Source organism: Gambusia affinis, linkage group LG11, assembly GCF_019740435.1.
Source record: "Gambusia affinis linkage group LG11, SWU_Gaff_1.0, whole genome shotgun sequence".
NCBI lineage: Eukaryota > Metazoa > Chordata > Actinopteri > Cyprinodontiformes > Poeciliidae > Gambusia > Gambusia affinis.
In genome coordinates this window covers 12,588,343-12,612,162 of record NC_057878.1, presented here as the reverse complement: position 1 = coordinate 12,612,162, position 23,820 = coordinate 12,588,343, and the positions used below count along the sequence as shown (strand labels likewise).

At 38.0% G+C, this 23,820-nt stretch overlaps 2 protein-coding genes across 4 annotated transcripts in view; both read left to right on the top strand.

Annotated features, from left to right (window-relative positions):
- The first annotated feature begins 878 nt into the window (after nucleotides 1-878).
- Nucleotides 879-4,580, top strand: tnfsf13b (TNF superfamily member 13b). Of its 2 annotated transcripts, none has more exons than XM_044130955.1 (6): nucleotides 879-1,361; nucleotides 1,448-1,565; nucleotides 3,079-3,135; nucleotides 3,298-3,422; nucleotides 3,668-3,818; nucleotides 3,956-4,580. In XM_044130955.1, the coding sequence occupies exons 1-6, from the start codon at nucleotides 1,152-1,154 to the stop codon at nucleotides 4,066-4,068; spliced, it is 774 nt and encodes a 257-aa protein (XP_043986890.1). In that variant the 5' UTR covers nucleotides 879-1,151; the 3' UTR covers nucleotides 4,069-4,580. The 2 variants fall into 2 exon arrangements, with proteins under 2 accessions (XP_043986890.1, XP_043986891.1); XM_044130956.1 differs by having other exon boundaries at nucleotides 912-1,361; nucleotides 3,322-3,422.
- Nucleotides 4,581-16,932: 12,352 nt separating this feature from the next.
- The window catches only part of myo16 (myosin XVI), a 107,825-nt gene continuing 100,937 nt past the window's right edge, over nucleotides 16,933-23,820 (top strand). The window contains exon 1 of one of the 2 annotated variants that reach the window (XM_044130952.1): nucleotides 16,933-17,087. The gene's annotated coding sequence lies outside the window, so the exon portion shown is untranslated. Of the gene's footprint in view, nucleotides 17,088-19,231; nucleotides 19,265-23,820 lie in introns of those variants that run through there. The other variant, XM_044130953.1, reaches the window with a different exon arrangement.

Below are 23,820 nucleotides of genomic sequence, written 5' to 3'. Positions count from 1 at the left end.
ATACAGTATTTCAAATAACTGAATAGTGACTCACTAGTGGTATTTTTCACAATGTGTTCAGCTGTTGCTTAAGACAAAAACATGTTTTTTTTCAGTGCCTTTTTTTTAATAAGCAGTCCAAACGGCCACTATTTTTACACAAAGTCATGATTGAGTGACTGTAAAGTCTTGCAGGAAAATGTAGCTATAAATTTTCTTAGCTTAATCTGAGTTTGACTTAATCGTTTTCATACAGCCTCTCTGCTTTGTTGCATAGTGTCTTTCTCAGAACTCAGTAAATACTGTATATATATTTATTTAAATTAAATTGATTTATATTAAATTTAGCAAATTTACAGGACTTTTGCACATTTTCACTAAGCAGAAGTGAGTCAGTTGTTGCCTTAAAATATATTTGTCTTTCATTTAATACACCATAACTTCTGCCACTGAAAACTGTAAAAATAAAACATTTACTTTGAACTTTATTGTTGGAAACTGAAGTACAAAAAATGTGAATAATTATAATTTTGAAGAAATGGAAGACTTAGCGTAACTTGTCTCTACTTCACATTTTATTTCTCGGAATTAGAGTTTGTTTTGTCGTGTTATGGGGCCGTTTGAGGATGAAGCAAGATTTGCACTTCCTCATTTCAGTCTGACAATTTTAGTCCTTTATAATGTGGCCTCACGTGTTTATTAGCTTGAAATCCCTCCATGCAGATCACAGAGGAGCTGTGTTCATATCAACCATCCTTCCTATACGTTGCCATGAGTTCATTGTTTGGATTGGGAAAGAAAGGGATGTGTTTGGTAATGAAAGCAATAAAAGTTAAAGAGATCTGGCATGCTGCTGGTCAGACAGGAAGCTGTTGGTGTGGTTTCTTCTGCGGAACAACGTAGGAGGAAGCTGATTTGCTTTTTGTTAGGCTTATTTATACTGCGTAGTCTCTCAGACTAATCAAGATTCAGCCACTGAAAGAAAGCAAGAGTTAAGGAAGTCAGGACTGGACAAATCCAGGCTCAGTTAGCTAGTGGCTCCACAAAAAACATAATTAAAGAAGAGAACATTCACCGTTTGTAATCTAAGTCTGTAACAAGAGAAATAGTTTAGGAGGAAAAACGATCATGTTGCTAGCTTGAACTATCTGGGGTTTTAAACTTCCCCAGCGATGGCAGTTTCAGCAGATGTGAAGCAAGTTGCATCTGAAGGAGGGGTATCTTGGCCAGTTTTCCTGCTGACACTGGCTGCTGTCGCCTCGTCTTCTCTGTCAGCGCTCTCCTTGTACCAGTTAGTGGATCTGAGAGCTGAAGTAGAGGAGCTGAAGACTGACATCAGCCGCATGAGAGAAGAGGGGCAAAAGGTCACCCACAGAGATCAGGTGAGTAACGGTCAGTAGGGATTTCAACCAACATTCAATGGTTGTATTTCACAGTGTTTCTAAAAACGGTAATCGTGTACATACAGACTGAAAACATCAAAGGAAGAGAAGATATCAAAGAGCTTCGGGATTTACCAGAGTCTCAAAAGGCTTTCGGTCAAATAAGAAGAAGGAGAAGAACAGTCTCTGATTCAGAGATCTCAGGTAAGACAGACAAGATTTGATATTTGATGTGATGTATGATATGCAAACTCTGCAGAAACTATACTATATATGGGCACATTAATTTTAGCACATTTCCGGAGCTAGAAGAATTATCACCTGATCAAAACAGCAAGATTTGTATGTTTAGAATTGGTTGTATTCTAATTATATTTCTACTTCAGTTTTATTTCAGAGCAATTCGCAGGCTTGGCAAAGTTGTGTTGGAAATAATGAAAAAATAAGCAACAAATATTAAAAAAATACATTTGCCAGCTTATTTGACCTGAAAAGAGAAATGTGTACTTTTGGCTTCAGAATGGTAAAATATTTTTGACAGTCTGGACTCTTTTCTGAACACATGAATTTTCAGAAAAATTGTGATTTTACTTATAATCAGTTCTCATCGTTTTAGATCCAGGAACATTTTTAACTGCAATTTTATGTTGGAATAAAATGCTTGCCATTTGCACATAACATAACATACAGTAATGGCAGGGATCCTGTGCTGAACAGACGGTGGCTTTTAAGTTGATGTAATCTACACACAAAAGTATTTGCTCATTTGTTTAATTCATGAGTTCTTATCACTTTAATTATCACAGGCATAAAAAGACAAACAAGTATGAGAATGGGTCACGCTCAGGAACACGGTCAAGAAATTTTGTCACTGTTAGTACTGCAACAGCAGAATTATAACAAAGTGGAAGTGACAACAGAAACACAGCCACAAAGTGTTAGGGCTCAGCCGATGCTGAGGCATGGTGCACATAAGTCACCAGCAATTGCCAGGAGAGTAATACTTCTCTATCTGAATTGTGTGAAGTGTAATTTTTGACTCTACACCACATTTTTGAGCCACAGTGGATTCTGGTGTGGGAAGTTTGTCAGGAGCTAGGATTCTCCTCTTCCAGTGAAATGAGCTCTTAATTGTTCTGGACACTGATATATTTGGATAGTGCCATGTTTCTAATGTTGTGGGAGGAAGGAGTCTGTTTGCTTTTTTAACATGACTGTCCAGAGGAGCACAAAACAAGGTCACTAAAAACATGAATTAGCTAGTTTGTTCTGCAAGATTTTGATCAGACCTGCAAGGACCTCAAACTACTGGAATACCTTTGGGATGAATTAGAGACCCTGAGCCAAGGCATCTCATATAACATTAATCTTTTAACCACGTTTGTTTGGGAAGAATGGTCAGAATTTTCCATAATCACATTCTAAACCTTCTGGAAAGCCTTCCTGGAACAATTAAAACTGTTACAGCACATAGGATTTACAGAGCTCTTGGTAAACCTTATGGATAAAGAATTGGATTGATATTTGAAGGGAACCTTGTCTTGAGTTTCAATAGCATGGAGTTCAATTTGTTCTCGTTGTAATGCAGATCCAAACACTCATTTTCAATTGATTACAGAAAAATTCACAAGTACATTTCACAATAACCCAGTGATTTTAGTATAAATACCCAAAAGGTGACAGAGAACTAATGCAATTCTCCTGCATTTTATACCAGGTTCTGTCTCCTGCCTGCAGCTTTTGGCAAACAACAGCAGAAAACCCTTCAGGAAAGGTACACTGTTTCCTGTTTTGCTTTTATTTATATTTCCTCTACTTTGGAAATAAACATGCAGACAAATGTTGCAGATTAAAACCTACAGAAAATATCTTTGAATGTCAGCTGTCGGTGTCTTTTTTTGCATCTTTTCTAACAAGATGCTATGTCTTTTACCAGAACTTTCCTCGGGTCCGTACACAGGTATTCCCTGGCAAACTGGGCTGAGGAGAGGCTCATCCCTGGAGACAGATGGGGATCGCATTGTAGTCAACGAGGCTGGTTTCTATTTTGTCTACAGTCAGGTGGGTTTGAGTATTGCAGTTTTCTAATTTGTACACTGGGGGCTGCTGTTACTCTATTTGCAAAACCGTAGCTTTCTTTTCCTTTGCACAGGATGCTTCAAAAAGGGTGGGCTCCCTCTGAGTATATGCTGTGTTTAATTACTAATTTTGAGGAAGGGTCAGACAAATTATAAAATTTTAGTTTTCCTGCGTGTTTCAGAACTTTTTACAATGGACATAACCCATATATTCTTTGGTTTGTGTAGGTCTACTACATGGACAGCACCTTCACAATGGGGCACGTGGTGATACGATGGAAGAGGCATGTTGTGGGAAATGAGGATCAGGATGTGCATTTGTTCCGCTGCATTCAAAGCATGAACCCTGATTACGCTTTCAACACTTGCTACACAGGAGGTAAGTTTGTGCCATGTACTATGTCCACTAATAGCAACTCAGTAAAGAGATAAAGTACTGTCTCTTTAACTTATGTTACATTATAATTGTGATTTACTTTATGCAACCTGTCTGAAGTAGACATCTGAATCCTGCAGGTATTGTAAAGCTGGAGAAGGGAGACTACTTGGAGCTCTTGATCCCCCGGTCTATGGCCAACATTTCCATGGAAGGAGACTCCACCTTTCTGGGTGCTTTTAAGCTTGTTTAAAATGTATCACTTTATACAAATGAACATAATTTGATAGGGGATAAGTGCCATGTAGTTGGAGGAGAGTGAGCATTGCAGCAGAGCAGTTATGGTAACTTGTTGATTAAAATATACAGCAATCAGTCACTTCTGCACTGGCAGAAATGCATATTGCATGTTTCCAGTGATGAACAGTCAGATCTAATATGAAACAGACAATATGTTGAGGCTTTTAAGATTTACAATGTTCACTTATATTGCTGTTCAAGTCAAAACATTCAGATCAATGTGTTTTCTTTATATAACCCCACACTTAGCAAGCACAACTTGAGGCTCGTTTTTCAACTTTTAAGCTTTAAAAATGCTTCGTATTACTTAACACTTTAAGCAGAATTACCATGTCACAAAGCATCTTGCCTTATTTTTGGTCTAATGCAGGTTTTTCTCAAATGCTCTCATTTGAACAAGTCTTTACATATTTAGCTGATGTAAGAAGTTTGATGTAATAAAATGCAAATGTGTGCAAATGATAATGTGGGATGAGATTGTTATTCCATTTTTGGCCACAGAAAGCAAAGACATTATGTGGCAGAAGAAGAGAGAGACATCAAGATAAGGTGAAGCGGGAACAGTGGAAACCAAGCTTACAAGCATATTTTTAGCTTCAAGAGAAACTGCAGGCAGATGCTGTCAGCAGTTTCAAAGAAGCTGATCAATGACTTTGTCAAACCAGATTTCTGGAAGAAATTATCCTGATTAAAAGTACTAAAGGTAATAACAAAGATATAGAAATAAGAGTTTTGCACAATGTATAGATAAGCAATCTGTGTATGCCTTTAGATGTGCTCATGGCGTTGAAGCACTGTTACCTACAGGAAGGATTAGAGATGCTCTAATACTGGAGTATTAGTACATAGTGGATCCAGTTCATCAGACAAGATGACACTTGACATGCAAGTATTATTTTTGAAACAATAATACTGTTTTTTTGTTCGCTTGTTTTCACAGTCAGATCAATCAATGATTTAAATAATCTTTTTTTTTTTATGTAAAGGTGTTCTAATCTGTCTTCTCTAAGTATTATGGGATTTGAAATTGAGATTTAGAAAAAAATACCCATTTTAAGAGTTACCCACTTGAGGTGTGCTTGCCATTTATCTTTTCTGTTTTGTTTTCTATTCTGTATGCAAAATCCTGCTAAACAATAAAAAAATTGTAGATGCTCCATTACAGTTTGTGTAAATGAGTGTTGTCAAGGAGGTGACAGTATTTATTAGACATCTCCGTCAACCTAAGAACTGCTTCCGTTCTTACCTCAAAAGGAGAGTTTCAAACATAGACTAGAATCGCAGATATCAACAGATTCTAAATCTAATCTATCAAGTCCAGGTTTTCACCTTTTCACCAAAATCATATTTAATAAGTTATTCCTGTTGGCTTTGTTCTGTCTGAAGTTTCCACCGAAGCAAAGTAAATTGTAAGTTTCTTTTTTGCTGCTGCTGATAATAGCTTTGTTTCTTAAACATTGTAACGTGTAGCAGCATTTTAAATTCAATCAGATTTATTTATAAAGCCTGTTTTTTTTTGCTTTTTTTTAATCAGTTCTGTAGAACACAGTGAGCCAGTGAAGAGGAACCAGCACAGGAATGATTTGTTCTTTCCTGTATGATCACGTTAGTAGAGAAGCCGCTGCATTTTGGACGCGCTGAAGGCAAGAGAGAGCAGCCTGCCTGACCCAGAAATATAGCACATTACAATAATCAAACCAGGAGATGATAAAGACATTTTCTACCCCCATATTGGTGGCAGTGCTTTTCAAATATGGAGCCAAAGAGCCTAGCTGCACAGTGGCACAGTTGGTAGCTCTGTTGCCTTGCAGTAAGAAGGTGCTGGGTGTGTATCTGGGGGTTTTCTGCATGGAGTTTGCATGCTTTACCTGTGCAAGCATGAGTTCTTGCCATGTACTCCAGCTTCAGCAAAAGCATCAGCACATACAAAATTAACAGACACCAAGCCACACACAACAGCATCATCTTGCAGAGCTGTCGAGCTGTCATCATAGATCTTTCATAGTTTAAAAATGTTTTAAACGCACAAAAAATTGGGGCTTGTTATACCATGTGAAGACATTATTCATTTCTAATTAGTATTTGAGAAAACAAAAGTACTTTTGCTTTGTAACAGTTTTTCAGGAAAAGATGCATCCTTTACAGCAGTGGTCTCCAACCTTTTTAGTACAGCGGACCGGGCCAAGCCTTCGTAAATTTCCTGCGGACCGGTGGGGGGGGGGTGTTCGTGCGTGCGTTGTGAAGATCGAACGGGGGGGGGGGTTGGGTGCGCGCGTTGTGAGCTGGCGCATGACTCAAACCTCGGCATCCGGTGTACGATTTTCAAAATAAAAGCTCCTCCATACTCAATACATAGAACGGACATATTTAATTATTTCTTGCGCGGCCCGGTACCAATTGGTCCACGGACCGGTACCGGTCCGCGGCCCGGTGGTTGGGGACCACTGCTTTACAGCACACTGTATTCTTCCTCTTTGTCACACAGTAATTCTGTCCGTTAGACCAAACAGTTTTGCAGAGCCTTGCGGGTGGTCACTTCTTCATTTGGTCTTTTGCCTTTGTTGTCATGGCTCCTCTTGACTAGAGTAGCTGGACATAATGAAGGTACAATATATAAAGGAGAGCAGACCGGGCTATGGGAAATCAGAGGAGCTCTTTGATGGCCCGGCTGTGCTGTTTACCACAGCAGGCAACAGAACAAACAGCAATTGAGAAAAAAGTGAAAGGAGGAGGGTACGAGAGAAGAGGGGTGCGGAACTCAGATCTCTCCTACAAATGTGTAAAGCATGATGCTGCTCTCCCTTTAGGCCAGAAATGTCTTTGTGCGATGCCATGGTGACGCCTTGTGTGTTCGCGGAAGCTGATGTCACTGTGGGCTCGACTCTCAAAAGAGAAACCAGCGTCTGACCGGAGAATCAGGAAATGAGACCAACTGTGTGTACACATGCTGGCACTGTGTGTAGTTCACACGCTATACCATCATCCTTCAAGTACAAAGAACATCTGATGCTCCAAACATCCATGAAAAAAGGTCAACATTTTGAAAAATGTAGTGAAGCAACATAGTGGACACAAGACAGCGACACTACTGTTCTAGCAGTTTCCAACCTGTATGGAAAAAAGCTGCGCAAAATTGATTAGACGCAACTTTAATTATAATCTGACAAAAGATAACGTAAACCACAGTAACACAAGTGCAGGGAATATGACAGATGTTTGAAAAATTATGAACTGTGTGAAAGCAGAAGGCACCGTGTCTGTAAACTTAACAAATTACAGACACAGTGAGAATAAGGAATATGAGTGACTGCAAGAAGATAAAACAAACAAGATGAACTCTGTGTAAAACCTCGAAGGGCACAAAAATAGCACAACAAGATCAAACAAACATGCACATGCATACCTCTAATTTTCCCTTGTTTCCAATACTGCAGATTAAACAAATTCAGCAGCTATACCTCAATACATTCTGCAGAGGGTTTAAATGTAAACTAAATGTACTGCATTAAACTGATTATTGTTGCAAATAGGTTACTAAAAGAGGAATATCTGCTTCCTCATTCTTCACACGTTCTTCTATTTGCTGGATCATACCATGCCTTTTCTCCTTCTGTGCATTAGTGCCCTCCATCCTCCCTTTCTCACAGTTTGGTAGCTTCAGGACAGGTCTGACTGATGAGGAGGACGAAAGGTGATCCTGAATCCTGATTGTAGCATCCAGCTTGCTCTGCTTTTTGCAAGGAATCGGCACAGACGTTCACATCCTGCAACTCACTCTATACAGATGTTCGCATTCACCTTTTCTGCCCTCAACATCCAAAATGTACTGCGCTTAGACAATCTCAGGGTGCTTTAATATGGAGCATGGCTATTCCATGTACATACTTACATACTTATGTAGTATCTTGGGATTAGTTTGATCTACTGCCATCAGCTCAGAGTTATCAGGCTGATCCACTGTCCTGCTGCTGAACTGACTGAATAGCTGCCTGGATTTCCAGTTTAAGCAAGGATTTGGTTTATCTATAAATGAGATTTTGTCACATGTAACTGTAAAATCTAAGCTACATTCTCTGTTTGCTTTGTTGCAGTTTTTGCACCAACTCAATGTGACCTAATAAATCATATTTCAATTTTGAAAACATGTCTTGACTTGATTCTTTTTTTACCATTGTTCAGCTTTATTATGTTGTTCCCTCCGAACAACATGAGATCTACTTAAATAGAAGATGATCAATAATTAATATAGCTGTGCTCCTGTGTATAAAATAACCCAGTAGGGGGACTCTGCATAAGAAAAGAATGAAAAGAACTTTATCTCTGTTCATGTTCATCTTTATCCAACAATTTTCTCAAAGACATGAGGCTTTTATACTGCAGATCAGAGGGAGGAAAACATCAAATGGATGAGTGCATTAAGATTTCTGCCCTAGCCCTCCTCCCTGCAAATCTCTATTCTTCTTTATTCCTACTTCGGAAGTCACTCACATATACAGTCATATTTGCATTCACACACAAACACATTTCAACAGTATTTGATGGAGTGTCCACTTTTTTTTGTAAAATGCTGGGTTCAGTTTTCAACTTTGCAACTGATGTAGCTCACCCTATAAAGGTGAAATAATAATTTTCTTCTCTACATTGATGGTAGGATGGAGCAGGAGATTTATTTAGGTGCTATCCCAGTAACCTTCTGCTGAAGAAAGAGCTAAACATCTGTTTACATCCCCCATCTATTGTCTGAACCTAACCAATGTTCAGTAGCTATGGATTATAATTTATAAGTAAAAGAACAATATCCTTGATACAGTTGGCTATAGGTTTTCTGGACTCTGTTTTGAAGGGACTCTGGTATCCGGTGGGGCCTCAGAGTCAATGAATCCCCTACATCAAATGGAGCTAGACGAGATGGTTCAGGTATTTGATCAGAAAGTCTTCTGGGGCCTCACTTTGGCTCTTTTTCAGACTCTGAGAAGAGTCACTGGAGAAAAACAAGAAGCTGCTAGAGGGACTATAGGTTCTTAGAAGGCCTTGAAAGACTGAGAAATGTGTCACTGGATGTCAGAGTTTCCGTCAATCTTGAGTAAGCAGAAGACAATGGATGAATGGATACAAGTACACTCACATTCCACTTTATTAGATACATCTGTTCAGCTGCTTGTTAACAAAAACAATAACTCAGCCAATCACACGACAAAAACTCTGCATTTAGGTATCTACAAATGGGACTTGCTGAGTTTAAAATTGAACATCAAAATGTGGGAAAATGGATTTCAGTAACTATCCACATGAAAGAGCTGTTAATGCTTAGGTTAAGCCTCTCTGCTAAAAATTGGAAACTGAGGCAACAATCCATACAGAGCCACCACTAGAGGAACTTTTTTTTTTTTCACTGACATGGCACGTCCTCATAATGGCTACCTAATAGACTAAAATATTGATAAAAAAAGTAAGATATAAATAAAATTTATTTTATAAAGCATGATTCTCTGTTTCATCCATTTCAGAATTATAATGTGGAGAATGAGAAGTTGAAAATTAAATAAGAGAGGTGAGATGAAATGGAGTTTGTTTTTCTGCTTGTCTCAATATCCTGCATGCTTCACTGTGTTTTCTCAGAGTTTAGTTCTCCTCTACTATCCGACTACATCACACACAGGCACATAATACACATGTCATACAGTGTAAATAGTCATGTGTCACTTATTCCCACCATCTGCTTATGGGCTTTTGATAAGCACTTGTAATTAGAGATTTAAATCTCTCTCTCTTTCTATTTCTCTTTACAAACACACAAGCACAGGCACTGACATGTAAAGTCCTAAATCTCCCTCCATCGTACTCTCACTGACTCTCCCCCTTTCAACTACTCCCCCCGTTTTTCACCCAAACTCCCCTCCACCCCCTCTTTTTCTCCTCCCTGTCTCTTAAACTCTCTCTGGCTCTGTGGTGGGATGTCAGTGGAGGATTTCAAGCCTGTTGGTGTGGATGTAGAGTGAACTGGGAGTTGGTCTCTCTCACGTTTGTTCTATATCTTAGATCTCTTCAGCTGAGACCAAGCTATTTCTGGATTTTATTTCCCAGCTGGAAACAAAATACTTCAAACTACGGTGAAAAGCTCTGAGGTATCGTGCTCATTCTCTCTGGTTAGTGTCTGTGTTTTTTTTTCTGCATGTCACATGAGGCCCAGAAATACACTGTTGAATATTTTTTCGAAATATTTAAACTTTTGTTTGTTTGTTGTTTTTTTTTCACAATAAGATTGAATGTCTTGTCTCTGTCTTCAAAAGTTACAATTATTTTTCACATCTTTCTACCTTAGAGATGTCTGAATGTCTGTTAAAAATGCTCACTCATATAAAACTTTGGGTATCTTTCATCTAAACACTGTGGAACTGTGTGGTGTCTGTAGCCTCCTATTTGATAGATATATAAATAATATATTATTTTCTATTTTTTGCGTGTGCGTTTAAATGAGTGTGTGTATTATCCTAGACTTTAACCAAACAGTAGTGGATCTGGTTTGCTTAAAGTTTTAGATCATATTTACACAGAAACTATGGAAATGTGATATGAAGGTGTTACATGTATTCTTTTGCATTACTGGCATTCTTGATTTAATAGTAACAAGCAGCAAGTTGAAAAGGTCACAACAGTAGCTGGTAATTTCACTCCTTCGCACCTTCATTGTTTTGGTTGAATTATATCTGCCTTCTTTGGAAATGAAACACACCCATCTGCAGGGGGATGTTCTTACTTACCATAAATCCATTCATACCTACCAGGGTTGCACTAATGTGAGATTGGCACTGTATGGTAACCTCAGTGGAAAATAGCATGGTTTTACAATATCATAACATTTACACAACAAATTTAAACAGAAGTATATTTCTTAAATGTTAGAAAAAAAGTTTAGATCTCTTTTGACAGCTTGCTGATCAATAGTAAATATGTGGGGAACAAGGAGCACTTCACAACTCCAGTGGGGCCTGCATGTTCTCACATCTTAATAAAGGAACTTTTAACTTAAACATTCATCAGAAAGTTTTTGAGATTTTTAAGGTAATAGATTTTAAAAACGTATTCATGCCTGTGCCATAGAGACGGGACATACCTCATTTGAAAACAGACAACTCCCAATTATTTTCTTCAGATTTTCTACCTTATTGTAGGAAATAATACCAGCAGGTGGTAAGTTAGAGTTGTCACAGGCTGAAAATATCTATTTTTAGAATTTAGTGGCTCAAACTGGTTTCCAAAATTACAATCAATGGAAAAAATAATTATTTTAAGGATACACAACATTTGAGCATTTTTTTTTTTGACAATTTACCTTCAATTCATGAAAACAACCAGCTGATACACAGTGGTTTAAGTGTATTGGTGCAAAATTAGTTTGCAGATATGAAAGAGAAGAAGGAAGGGACCAAATGGCAACATGTATATGTACAAAAGGGCTGTAAAGGGCAGTGAAGACAGTGAGGAGAACAGAATTAATGGTCCATAAAGCTTTATATGCACAAAAAAAGCAGAGCATGAGTACAGCTGAGGTTTTGTTTTCTGCCACCTTCCAAATACAGATAAAAGCCTCAGCTTTTGTTTCACATGAGCTCACAGATGGCCTCATTCAGACTAAGCATCTTCGCACCCCGGTGACTGTGAGCAGCAGAAATAGACAAAAAGAAATGAGAGAATATGGGTTAAACTTGTTGATGTTCGAATTCAGGGACGTTGTGAATTCAGAAGTGTTAAGCATACTGTAAAAAAAAAAAACAAAAAAAACAAAAAACATCATGGTGTTAAAGGAGCATCAACCATTTCTGAGAGTCTTCTCTTTGTGATGCGCATTTGTTTTGTCTCTCTGCGTACTTGCTACACCCATCTGCCTCTGTGCTCTTCCCAAATTTGAGTGGGGGTTTGTTTTCCTTTCAAGCTAAAAAGATTTTGGCAACAGAACTCCCTCCACAAAACACTATTCGACCCGTGAGGCAGGGAGGGCAGCAGGGACAATAGTGGGGGGCTCAACTTTCTACTGCACGGCCAAACTGCTGAACATGACCCTTCACCCCATCTGCTCTATGGGTACCGCACTCAGGCTTACCATGTCCTGTGATCCCAACCTTTTATATTCTTTCTTTTCTGTTTCTTGTTTTACTTCACAGTAGATGTTGCTGATGTCTCTGAAAATGCATGATGTCACTAACTTGGATTCATTGTGATAACAGTTCTTCATGTTGTGTCTCAGACAGAGCCGTCACTAGTCATTGGTGTGCTAAATTGCTAAATTGCTTAGAGCCCTCAAGGTCAGCACCATTGTAAATTGGATTGGATGTAAAGGTTGGGGTTTTTTTTGCTTTTTTTTTTGCTGTGCATAAAAACAAAGAGTTACTTTTGTCCAAAAATCCTAAAAAAAATGTAGTCTACAAACCAAATACACAGCATTTTTACTTAAACTGCAAATTGTGGAAGCATAGAAAGTATTTCAACAATCTGAAACTTCAATTTAGCTTTTATTATTTGAAAAATGTAATGTGAAAAATGTAAATGCAATTGTGCCTCTGATCTAATCAATGAGTGTAATGGGTATTTTTGGCTAAATGTCATTTAATTTATATCCACCGCTGAAGTTCAGGTCTTATTGGGTGTTTTTCAAACTCTGATAGGTGGTTGATGGTTTAATAGGAGGGGATCCCCAAGTCCCAGTCTGCTGCTTTGGACCCATGCAATTTTGGACCAACGTTGGTCTTAAAAGTCTTTTTCTATCCCTCTTCCCAAATAGTAATGAGCTGGTTTATTGGTTGCAGGGAGCAAATACCCAAACCAGAATAACTGCCCCTTTCTCCAGTGACGTTTCTGTGTAAAAGGGATTTTGATGAATCAGCAAACCCGCTGGCTGAGCTGCACCACTGGACCCATGTTTAGGAAGATTTAAATAGCTTCTTTCTTGCATGACTAAGAGGAGCAATGCTTATGTTTAAAGGACAGCTATAGAGTGCTTCTTCTAAATGTCAAGGCAGTATGATAACAATATTATAAACAGCTTAAAGAGGAGAACAAATTTTGATGTTTTTAAATTCTAAAAACTGTACTATACCACCATATTTATAATGTTATTTACATTTTTCAAGCTCTGTCCCGAAGCTGATCTATTCATAGATGGTTTCCACTCACTGGATTTCCTGTCCGGATCATTTTACAAGGATAACCCCCTTTCCTTCCCAGTAAACCACTCAGAAAAAAAGACACATGCACACACAAACACAGACACTGAATGGATGGATTGACATGAAGTGCTCAATCTCAGAAGGCAAACAGCTGTCTGAGCAAACTAAGTAAGGGGTTAAAATGGGATTATATCTGGAAGGAAAAGCTGCAGGTTAATCTCATTTTCTGTTGTTCATATATTTCTCAAATTCACTCTAGAATGTGGACTTCATTGATGATTGATGATTTCCTTAGGGAAATATCTTCCTTTACTTTTTCAATGTAAAAAAAAATAGAAAACTTCACCCCAGTTATATGACCCTTCACCCCAGTTAGACTGCAGGAAACTGCAGTCTAACCACAGATTCTGCAGTAGATTGGTTTATGAATAATCACAATGTTCTTTTCCACTGCTTATTTATGTAACGTTGCTGCTAAGTAAACCTTTTCACTCCATGAACAGCAATAAATTAGCCTGGAGTGAAAACATATTTTTTGGTATTAGACTGTGCCTTAGTTTCATTTCAAAAAACAGACAAAAAGCAACTATATTTTAGGCGTCGTACCTGGAGCACTTGTGTTTTTATATACTCCAACCACTACAAGCTGCACACCTGCTGCCTTGCAGTTTCTTCCGCTGCACTATTAAAAAGGAAATCCCCAAACTCGTCGTAGATGCAATTTGTTTTCATTTATAACTTATCTGTGAAAACCTGCCCATGCAACCAGCAACACAACTGTGACATCCATTGGGATTTAGTTAGTCAATGCTTATCTGTACCGTTTTGTGGTTTTCTTTGTTTGAAAAAACCTCACATTTCTGCATAAATTGAAAATGCAAGATGGAGATGGGACCCTGAGTATTCCTTTAAGAGGGGCCCCTGGGAGTGGACAGTTGGTTGACTCAAACCACAGCAAAGCTAATGACAGGTGGTGGGAAGCACTGCTGGCAGCAGCCACAACATGTTATTTGGGACCGTTCCAGGAGGCTAAGATTAAATCCAAACCTTCGGTTTTAGATTCCCCCTCCCTCCAATCTGATGAAGCTTTGTCATGACAACAGTCTGAAGGGATTCAGCTTTAAACAGGTGGAGCAGCTGATATAAAGACTAAGTGAAGCCTGAGTTGACGGTTGTCTTTGTTAGAAGTCTAGGCTGTCACCCATCTGACCTTATTCCTTTATGAAAGTCTTCCACAGTGTTAATGGAGGCATGCTGCTGCTGGAATCTGACTGGTGCCCTGAGTAACTTCCTTCCAAGGCTATCATTAGATGCTGTGTCAGTAGAAAGAAAATCAGTGTCAGGGTCAGTGTCTGGGCTTGCTAGGACATGTTGCAGCTATGTCTGTGTATGTATAAATTAATATTAATCCCCTGTTTGAAACTGGAAGTAGAAATGTGCATTTTTATCCAACAATGTTATGAAATTACTCGGTGTGAACACAACGCAACCCATCAACATGGGGGCTTAAATGTTATTAGGATAATTCTCTGTGTAGGTGTAGTTACTGAAATCTGGATTTTGAAACATGACTAATAGAGCATGTTGGGGGCGGTGAAGATGCTTTTCAGCAAGCAGGACAACCACAAATGGAAAGAGCGACCCACCAAAAAGATGAGAGCAACCACTAACACACGCACGCATACACTGACCCTCCCCCTCACTGCACACAGATACTTGTCCACCTACCCGCTACTTTTGCTTGTAGCCAGATAGGGTGTATTAGAGTGCTGAGTACAAGCCCGGCTGCAAAGCTATGCTAATGATTTGAACAAGACTGGTTAAGCATTCCCTTTAAAAACACTGCTTTGATGTTGCCAAGAAGCTGTGGGGGAAGTTTCTGTAGAGATGAAAGATAGAGTCTAGCTGTGATGTTTGTGTGCCTGATGTCAAACATGTCATCTCTCACGTTTAACCTTAACCAACTGAAGGTAATAGGGACTGATACCTCCCTCTGTCAGTGCCATGATGTATCCCTATCTGCTAAGCACAGAAACAAAAACCACAAGAGTGTACTGCGTATGGATGGAAAAACCATATAGGTAAGATTGATCAAGCAGCAGAAGATGGTTAGGTAAAGGCAAGAGGACCTGAGGTAAAGATAATGTACTCGAGAAGGAAATAACTTATAGTGAGTGTTGATAAAGGACTGCCTGCTAGTCTTCTTATATTCCCTGTCATTTCTGTGAGTGTAGATAAGAGCTCTGAAGCAGGGGATAATTTCAAGGTAAAGTAGAAAGTCAGACCCCAGTCTAGGGGAAATTTCCTCAGATTTAGATTGTAGACTCCCTCTGGTGTGAGTGTATCCCTTGTAATTTCACGCTTCTAAAGGACTTCAGTCCCAATATTCTTTGAACGTCTACCTTCTCTCCTCAATCTAATAAAGTTTCCATCTTCTACCTTTACACATTAGGGCCACATTTGAAAGTTTACCATAGACCATGGTACGGATAGTTTTTAGAATATTTCAGGAATTTCAAAGTGACACTCTGTTTAAAGATTACGAACAATTGATATCTTTCCCCGCAGCTGTCATCTTTCCTTAGTAGCTGATCTGTTTACTTTTTCCTTTCTGAAAAGTTTCTTATAAATGTAGCATTGTTTATAAAACGTAATCATTAATCAATCTTGGCTTGGAGACTGAAACTCTAAGGAGGAGCTTTGTGGAAATAGACGGCACTTTGTGTGAGCAAGAATTAAGAAATACCCAATGGCTGGCAGGGGAAGATTGAAGGATTTCTCAAACAGGCATAAAGAAATAAAGACAAAAAAATAAAAAAAAACACTGCTGCAAGTATGTTTTAGGTGAAGGAAAATAAGAAAATAATGTAATGCTGAAGAAGTCTTTTTTACATAGTGCCCTCCTTCCATTCCCTTTTAAATTAGCCTAATTGAAGATTTAGAGGATGGTTACTTAGGTTAACACTATCCACTTTAGTTAGTTTTGAATTTTGGTAAAATAATTTTACTAAGATAGTCCTCGAGGACTACTTTCAAAACCAACTGAGAGCAAGTTGTTAAACCAATTTTCTTAGTTGCTGTCTCATTTATATGCAGCATAATATACAACACAAATCACACCAGGTAATCACTCTAGCATCTAAAGACGCTAGAGTGATTACCTGGTGTGATTTCTGCCTTTCTGTGTAGGCAGAATAGATTTCTGCCTACACAGAATAGATTTCCATTGGAACTCCATCCAATTACTTTGCAAACTTGAAGAAGACAGGACAACTTAAAAAATTTAGCTCTCTTATCTAAGTTTCATGACCTCTGGTCAGTTACCTTTTAGCCCAGATTTTTATGACATACCAAGTCTGCAGGAATAAAATTGCCATCAGTAGGTGGCGCCAAACACAGACTAAACCAGGTAGACCGAGATGACCACGAGCAGAAAGGCAAAACAAACATTGTTTAGCGGACAAAACTGTTGCTCTTCTTGTTTGAATATTTTCGAAACCAAGGAGTTACGAGAGTGTGTGGTAACAAATTACCAAAATCTATTTTCCTGTACTTTTACTAAAAGTGGCCGAGGAAAAAACCGTAATGCGCATGCGCATTGGCAGTATTTTGATGTTGAATGGCTAAGGGCAGGGATTACGCCGCAGGCAAGATGCCATGGTTGAAGACTAGCAAATAAAATTAGGAGTTCGGAATGTGGTAACATTTGAATAATTAAAAGTAAACTTGAAAAATAAACCAATGGTGGCAGCATACAGCATATGGCATAGTACACGATGAAAATGAAAACGGAAGTGACTGAATTCAGGTGAGCTATTTGGATACATTTGTGAAGTAATGTGCAATAGATTATACAACAGATGGCAACAATGATAATAAAGTTTTAATTTAAAACCAAACTAGAAATACGCGAAAACGTAAGCCAAGAACCCGAGCGTTAACATTTCCAATTTATTTATTTATTTAATGTTCAGGAAAAATGAAGGTAGACGTCATAAAGATTATACTAGCCAGCGCTTCTCAATTCCAGTCCTCAGGCCCCCCTGCTCTGCATGTTTTAGATGTACCTCTATTCCAGAGCAGCTGATTTAAATGATTGCATGACCATCAAGGGCTGCAGAAGCCAGTTAATCACCCACATATTCAATCCAGGTGTGTGGCAGAAAGGAAACACCTAAAACATGCAGGGCAGGGGTCCTGAGGACCGGAATTGAGAAACACTGTGCTAGCCCAATGTGTATTTTTTTCAAAATCATGCATCATGCATTGTATTTTCATCCAATTTGAAATAAAAAATTTTGAAGTCCGTAAAATGGCCCCTGCTCCTATCTGGCAGTCATCATCAGCATAATGCTTTCATGTTTCCAACGAGAATTTTAAGTATGATAGCTACAACAATTAAAACTTGTGATTGTGACCCCTGTGAACCTATCACAGTATTTTGCCGTGATAGGTTCACAAAATGATTTTTTTTTATAAATGTTTTGCCTTTCTAGTGTTTAGAATAAAAGTCAGAGAGACTTGTATCTTTTACAGCGGTGACTGCTGTGGATTTTTAAAAAGTAAAGATTCCGCCTTGAAAATAGACATTCATATTCCTTTTCAAAAATAAAACATTACAGTTAGTTCTTGTAATTAAAGTAGAAGTTGTTTCTAATTTGTAGTAGAATCTGGGCTTTGTCAATCAGCTGATTTTTGTGTATAACAGGTGGAACATTAAAATTTCTCATAGGTACAAAATATGTTTGTCCTCAGATTTGCCAAACACTGTTCTGTCAAACAAAAATGTCAGCAATAAATCCATGTTATGTGGTATTCTTGTTGTTTTTTGATTTATCATGGAAAGTAGTATAACTCCCTCAAACAAAATGTGACCACAAAAATGTGGTGATTACATTGTATTTGGTTAGATTTTAATATATATTTATGACTAAAAATTAAGTCAATGCAACAGCTAAAAGACTCAATTGAGGTAAATTCCAGTCAAATATTAACGTGGATGTAATCCATTTTAATAATTAAATAAAACTATTTTAGTAATTTAATTAGACCAAATTGTTTAATTGGATTACCCAAATAAATTTAGTGGTAACATTTGAGTTTGCAAATTAATTTGGCTGCGCTAATCAAACATATCTGTAGAATTGAAGTGAAGGTCAGTGAGATTGATTTGGTCTGTTACACATTAAATGCTCGTCTGCTTTCTCTACATCCAACAAGATATGTACAAATAGACAGAGATTGCAGTTTTTATTAGAGTAAAGATTGTAATCTTGGTCAGGTTTTCCGAATCACCTCTCCAAGGTCAATATCAGGATTAATGGCAAAGAAGCATCATGGTAATGATGGTGCTGTCATTAATTATTCATCATCTGACTTAACATTGGATTTGGGGTTGAGTGCGAAGGCAGCAAACTAATACATCTGTCTGTCACCATCACTCTCGTAGTTTATGCATTCTTTTTTGTGGCCAGCAGAGAAATCTATCCGATGGATCAGTCAACAACTTTTTCAGTTTTTTTTTGTTTGCCATGACAAAAAAACTTGCTGTGTAGTGCGCAAATTCGCCAAGACACAGAGGTGAATCCAGGCAACTCCCTCTTCTATGAACCTCCTAAATTTCTTTTTCTTTTGCTATGAGATAGTGAAGAGGGAGGTGCTTATGAGGCTGAGGGTGTTAACTGCACCCTTCAGATGGAGTAAGTGGGCTGGGCTCACCAGGGTCTGGAGTGAGAATGGGGGGGTGGGTAGGGACGTAGAGAGAAAGAAAGGCAGATGTACAAGAATGTATACAGTTGCAAGCGGTGGAGATTCCATGACCACGGGAAGGGGAATGAATGAATGACATCAGAGTGGCAGGAACGTGAGAGAGTGTGAAATTGATTTGTGTACCACGGGGAGACGATCCTTGCTGGGTTTTCACCACGCAGACACATTTTCCTCCTCTCTGTGCACGGGTGTCTCCTGTGGAAGGGGCTCTCTCTGGTAAGGCATTGCTTTTTATCTCTTCTCTCGCACTTCTTGCACTCGTGGTTCCTTATGAGAATAATATTGTAGGTGTAAGTGTGATTTCTTTTCTTAACCTTGTGGGAAACAAACATGGGTGTATGCGAATGTTTCATTTGCTGCTGCTGGTGTGTGTCATTAGGAATGAAGAGAGAGACAGATGTGCCATGCAGTTGTCAGAGTGTCTAAATTTACCACAAGATGCTTATTGGAGAAGAATGTGTGTGTTTCTGGCTGGGAACGAGCAGCTGATTGTAGCCAAAAGATTCCTGTGTTCAATCTGTGCTGTTAGTGAATTGTCAAGAGTAAAACTAGATTTTAGAGCTTTTTGGCTTGATATTACGTGTGATTGTCTCAGAGAGTAAGAGACGGATGACTTGTTTGTTGTAATGGTCTTAGTTGTTGGTTTTCTTTGTATTGTTTCTCTGCTTTGCTATGCTGAAGAGTCCTACTATTCACTTTTGATTCAACATCTTGTCCAATTTTTCAATTCGAATTGCTTAGAGCTACTCCTTTTTTGTCTTTGCTGTTCCACTTTGAGTAAATGTGTTTATTGTACTTTAAGTAAGATATTACCACATAATGTTTTTTTATTACATTGATTAAGTTGAAACCATATTTGAAGGGCTTGTATATGCATTTTTGCATTGTGGAATTTACTAATTGTGGTCAGGTTTCAAGTTAAAAACAATCTACATTTTTATCTTTATATTAGATGTAGAGAAATATTACAAGAAAATACAACAACAACAAAAAAAAACACAAGAATAAAGTAGCCAAACATTCAGCCAAGATTTGTCGAAGAATGAGGACTTCATAATCTGGGGCGTCATTATCATAAATCTATGGCCACAAATTAAAATGTTTTTATTTTTTTGCCTGAAAATAAGACGGTGTTAAATTTTTGATTTAAACACCCTATTAAATTGTGCTTGCTTTAAGAGCATAACTTCACTGACAATTAAGATTTTAGCCCTAACAACATCTGACAAAGTTTCTCATTGCATATAACAAATAACATCTGTCTTGTTATTTTGGGCATACTTACTGGTGTGATAATTTGAAAGCATACATACGTCAAAGTCTAAAGTTTGTCTGTAGGCGGCTACTGACGAATGTTTCTACCACACTTCATGCTGAGACTCAGCTGTGTCTTAATCGACCTCCCATATTCTACATGCATAAATTTACCTACTGGTATAGCCAATTTCCATTGTTTCCAAAGTTTTAATGGTCAACACATGTAAAGCACAAGCTTTCAAATTCATTCTCCTCTTAACAGGTTTTAATGTAATAGGGAGTAACTCCAAAAATGTATTGTCATTCATACATGCACTGTGTGCTTTAAGAGATATGCAGCTACATAAGCATTTTGAAAAATAATGAAAAACATGACTAAATTGAGTCTTATGCTTTTTAATGCCTAAATATTTATGCATTTATGCATTTAAATCTAATGTTTTAAATATTTTATATTTATGGCGATTTGCTTTGATATGGATGCTGTTATGGTATTCCAACTCAGGTGTAGCTCACTTTGCATTGAGATGAATGTGGAAAATCCCCTGAATTGACCCTTGCATGACAAAGAGGTAACGTGAAACGATGAAGACTAGAAATCACAGTAAAGTCCATCAAAATCCATCCAGAATGGCTGCAGAGTAAAAGCATGTAAGAGATTAGATGAGCGGTCAAAGGATTAACATTTAGGTGATTTATAAAGCATTATCTTTTAATAGGACTAGCAACTGGATCTGGATTCAAATAATGTTATTTTTTATTCAGATTTACAGCTAAATCTGCACAAGGCAACAATTTTATCGAAACATGACTGTTTTATTCAGCAAGCGGCATAGAGCGGTGAGTACTAACTGAGTTCAGGATCATAAAGCATAAGGGTTTAAACTCAGTGGGGGAAATATTATTTTCAGAGTAATCGCCATGTCCAGCATCGGCTCTGTCAGAGGGCTTGGAGCATCCATTATGAATGAGGGAAGATGAATATACATGAGGCTGCTTCCTACAATTTAATTTGAAACTGAGTAAAAAGAAATGTAGGAGACTTAGCTACAAGGTGCATTTACACACAGCCATGCTCTAAGAAACTTCTTGCCCATGGTATATTTTAAAGAGGGACCAGTGAAGTTAAAAGGTTTGAGGGCAGACCATTTAAAGCTGTGCTGGCATGTCTCTGTTTAAGCGCTCAGTTGAGTGCATGGATGCCAGCTTTTAGGCAGAATCACTGGGGGCACAAGTGGGTCAGTAGTGTAGAGCAGTGGCAGAGACTGAGACTTTTCTTTTGTCTGAGCACAAAACTTCCCCATGGCATCAAGCAATCCATCAAAGTTTTGTGGTTTTTTTTCCCCTTTAATGTGGTAAGTAATAATGTGATGCTAGATCTAGGCCACTGCACTTTAGAGCTTCTGAGCAAGTTTGGTTACGTAGTACATTTTGATGTATGTCTCAGTCTTTTGCCATTTTGGCCTCTGTCTCAAGTTTTTGAGAAAGTGTAATACAGGTTTAAAATTCCTGCATAGGCACCAGCTGCCCTGTGACACAGGAAGTGCAAACAAGTAGACTAATGGATAGAATATCCACAGAATATGCTTGCAGGATAAGTTATATTAGTTCAAGCCTGTTTTTAACTGGGATTCTGTGGAGAAGATGTGAACAGATATTACCCTACATACAAAAGAGATTTATTTTGCAACATTTGTTTGGATTTAAAAAAGAACATTGCAAATTTTGCCTAATTTATATTGAAAAGCCCATGTTCCACTTGTGTGATGTAAAATAGTAGGTTTATCACAGACCAACACACAATCACATAGCAGATTTATGTAGACTCAAGTAACCAAAGAAATAACATCAGGATCAATATAGTTTTACCTGGAATCCATAACAGTTGTTGAAATGAATTGTCTCCATGCTAGGTTGATAATTAGCATTTTGAAGACATCTCAACATTTTCTTTCTGTTGCCCTCAGCAGATAAATAGAAGCATGATGCGAGCTGTGTAATGTTTTTCTGTCAAACTCACTCCAGCTTGTTTTATTACACACATCATTTTTCAAGTTTTGTTTTTCCTCTGCCTCCATTATTCCATGTTTTTGCTTCTGGAACTTACTTCTGCAAACCCAGAAGTAATGGTTCAGCGCAATGATGACAAATGTTTGTGAGAGATGGAAAAGCACAGAATGTCACTGTTTGTGCACGTTTGCTCAAAAGAACAACAGAACAGGCATCTTACTGATGATTGGTGCTCGACTTTTTGAGGAGCTCTGTGTAAAGCTTGTGAGCATAAGCTGAGTGGTAATGTGGGCTAGAGTTTGGAGCCAACAAGTGCACAAGTCTGTCGGCAGACTGTGACTCACTGGAACAGTGTTTGTGTGTCTGCCAGTGGTCATCGGTTTCATCCTCAGTCATCAGGGAACACAATCATTGAGTAGGAGGATGCTGTCTCTTTACTGGGAACTGCTTGACTCAAAGCTGTTATGGTGGCTTGTGCTATTCTTCTTCTCTTTTTTTGTCATGGGTATTGATTGTCTCCTGCTGAGGCTTTCATGTGTCTTTTGTGCTCGAGTGTTGTCTTTTTCGCCTGCATTTTGAAGCCGGGAGCTAGGGGAGCGAGAAGTAAAAAGCAGACAAATGCCAAGCAAGAGCTGAACTCTCTTCCAGCATGAAGCAATTTAAAAAAGAATTGATCCATATGGAAGAAAGTTAGATGCATTGTGGATAAAAGGAGAAAAAGAAAAGAGATAAATGAACTCATAAGTTATTGTTACAGCTCTACTTAGTCTTTTCCAAAGGTTTCAATTATTAATTTTCTTCATTTGTCTTTCTAATTTCTCCTGACTCTCTTCTCTTCTCTCTTGTAATGCCACTGTGATTTCTTATTTCTCCTGACCAGCCAAGATAAATGGGCTCAATCACCATCCCGATCTTCAAGCAATTACCAGTGCAGATGTTACCGCTTTGTCATTTCCTCATGTCTTTTGTTGACCTGAACTGTAAAAAAAAAACAGGAGTTCAGATTTTTGTGGTATTGATTCATACGTCTTTATTTAACTTATTTCATTTATTACATTTCTTAGTTATTTGTCATTAATATTAGGTTCCTTATTAGCTTGTTTAATTTGGGTTAAATTTCCAAGACAAGGTTAAGACATTAGTATTTATTTAACCAATTACAAATATTTAAATTGATTTAGATATCATTGTTAGTCATAGCACACTTTCATCCAAGCAATAACTCAGTCTACACAAGCACCATCAAATATATATACTTGTTAAATTACTTACATTTCAACTCCTTTCCAGTTGTTTAAATAATGCAGTCAAGTTCAATTTATTATTCAAATTGGTGAAAAGATTTCCATCTGACATCTAGCTGCTATCATCTGTCAACATCAGTTCATGCTTCTGAATGTACACTTAGCAACAGTAAACTGTGAACTTCTTTGAAAAAGACATGACCAAGTGTATAGAAAAGAAACATAATATTACTTGTAGCAATATTTTAGCTGATGATCCCT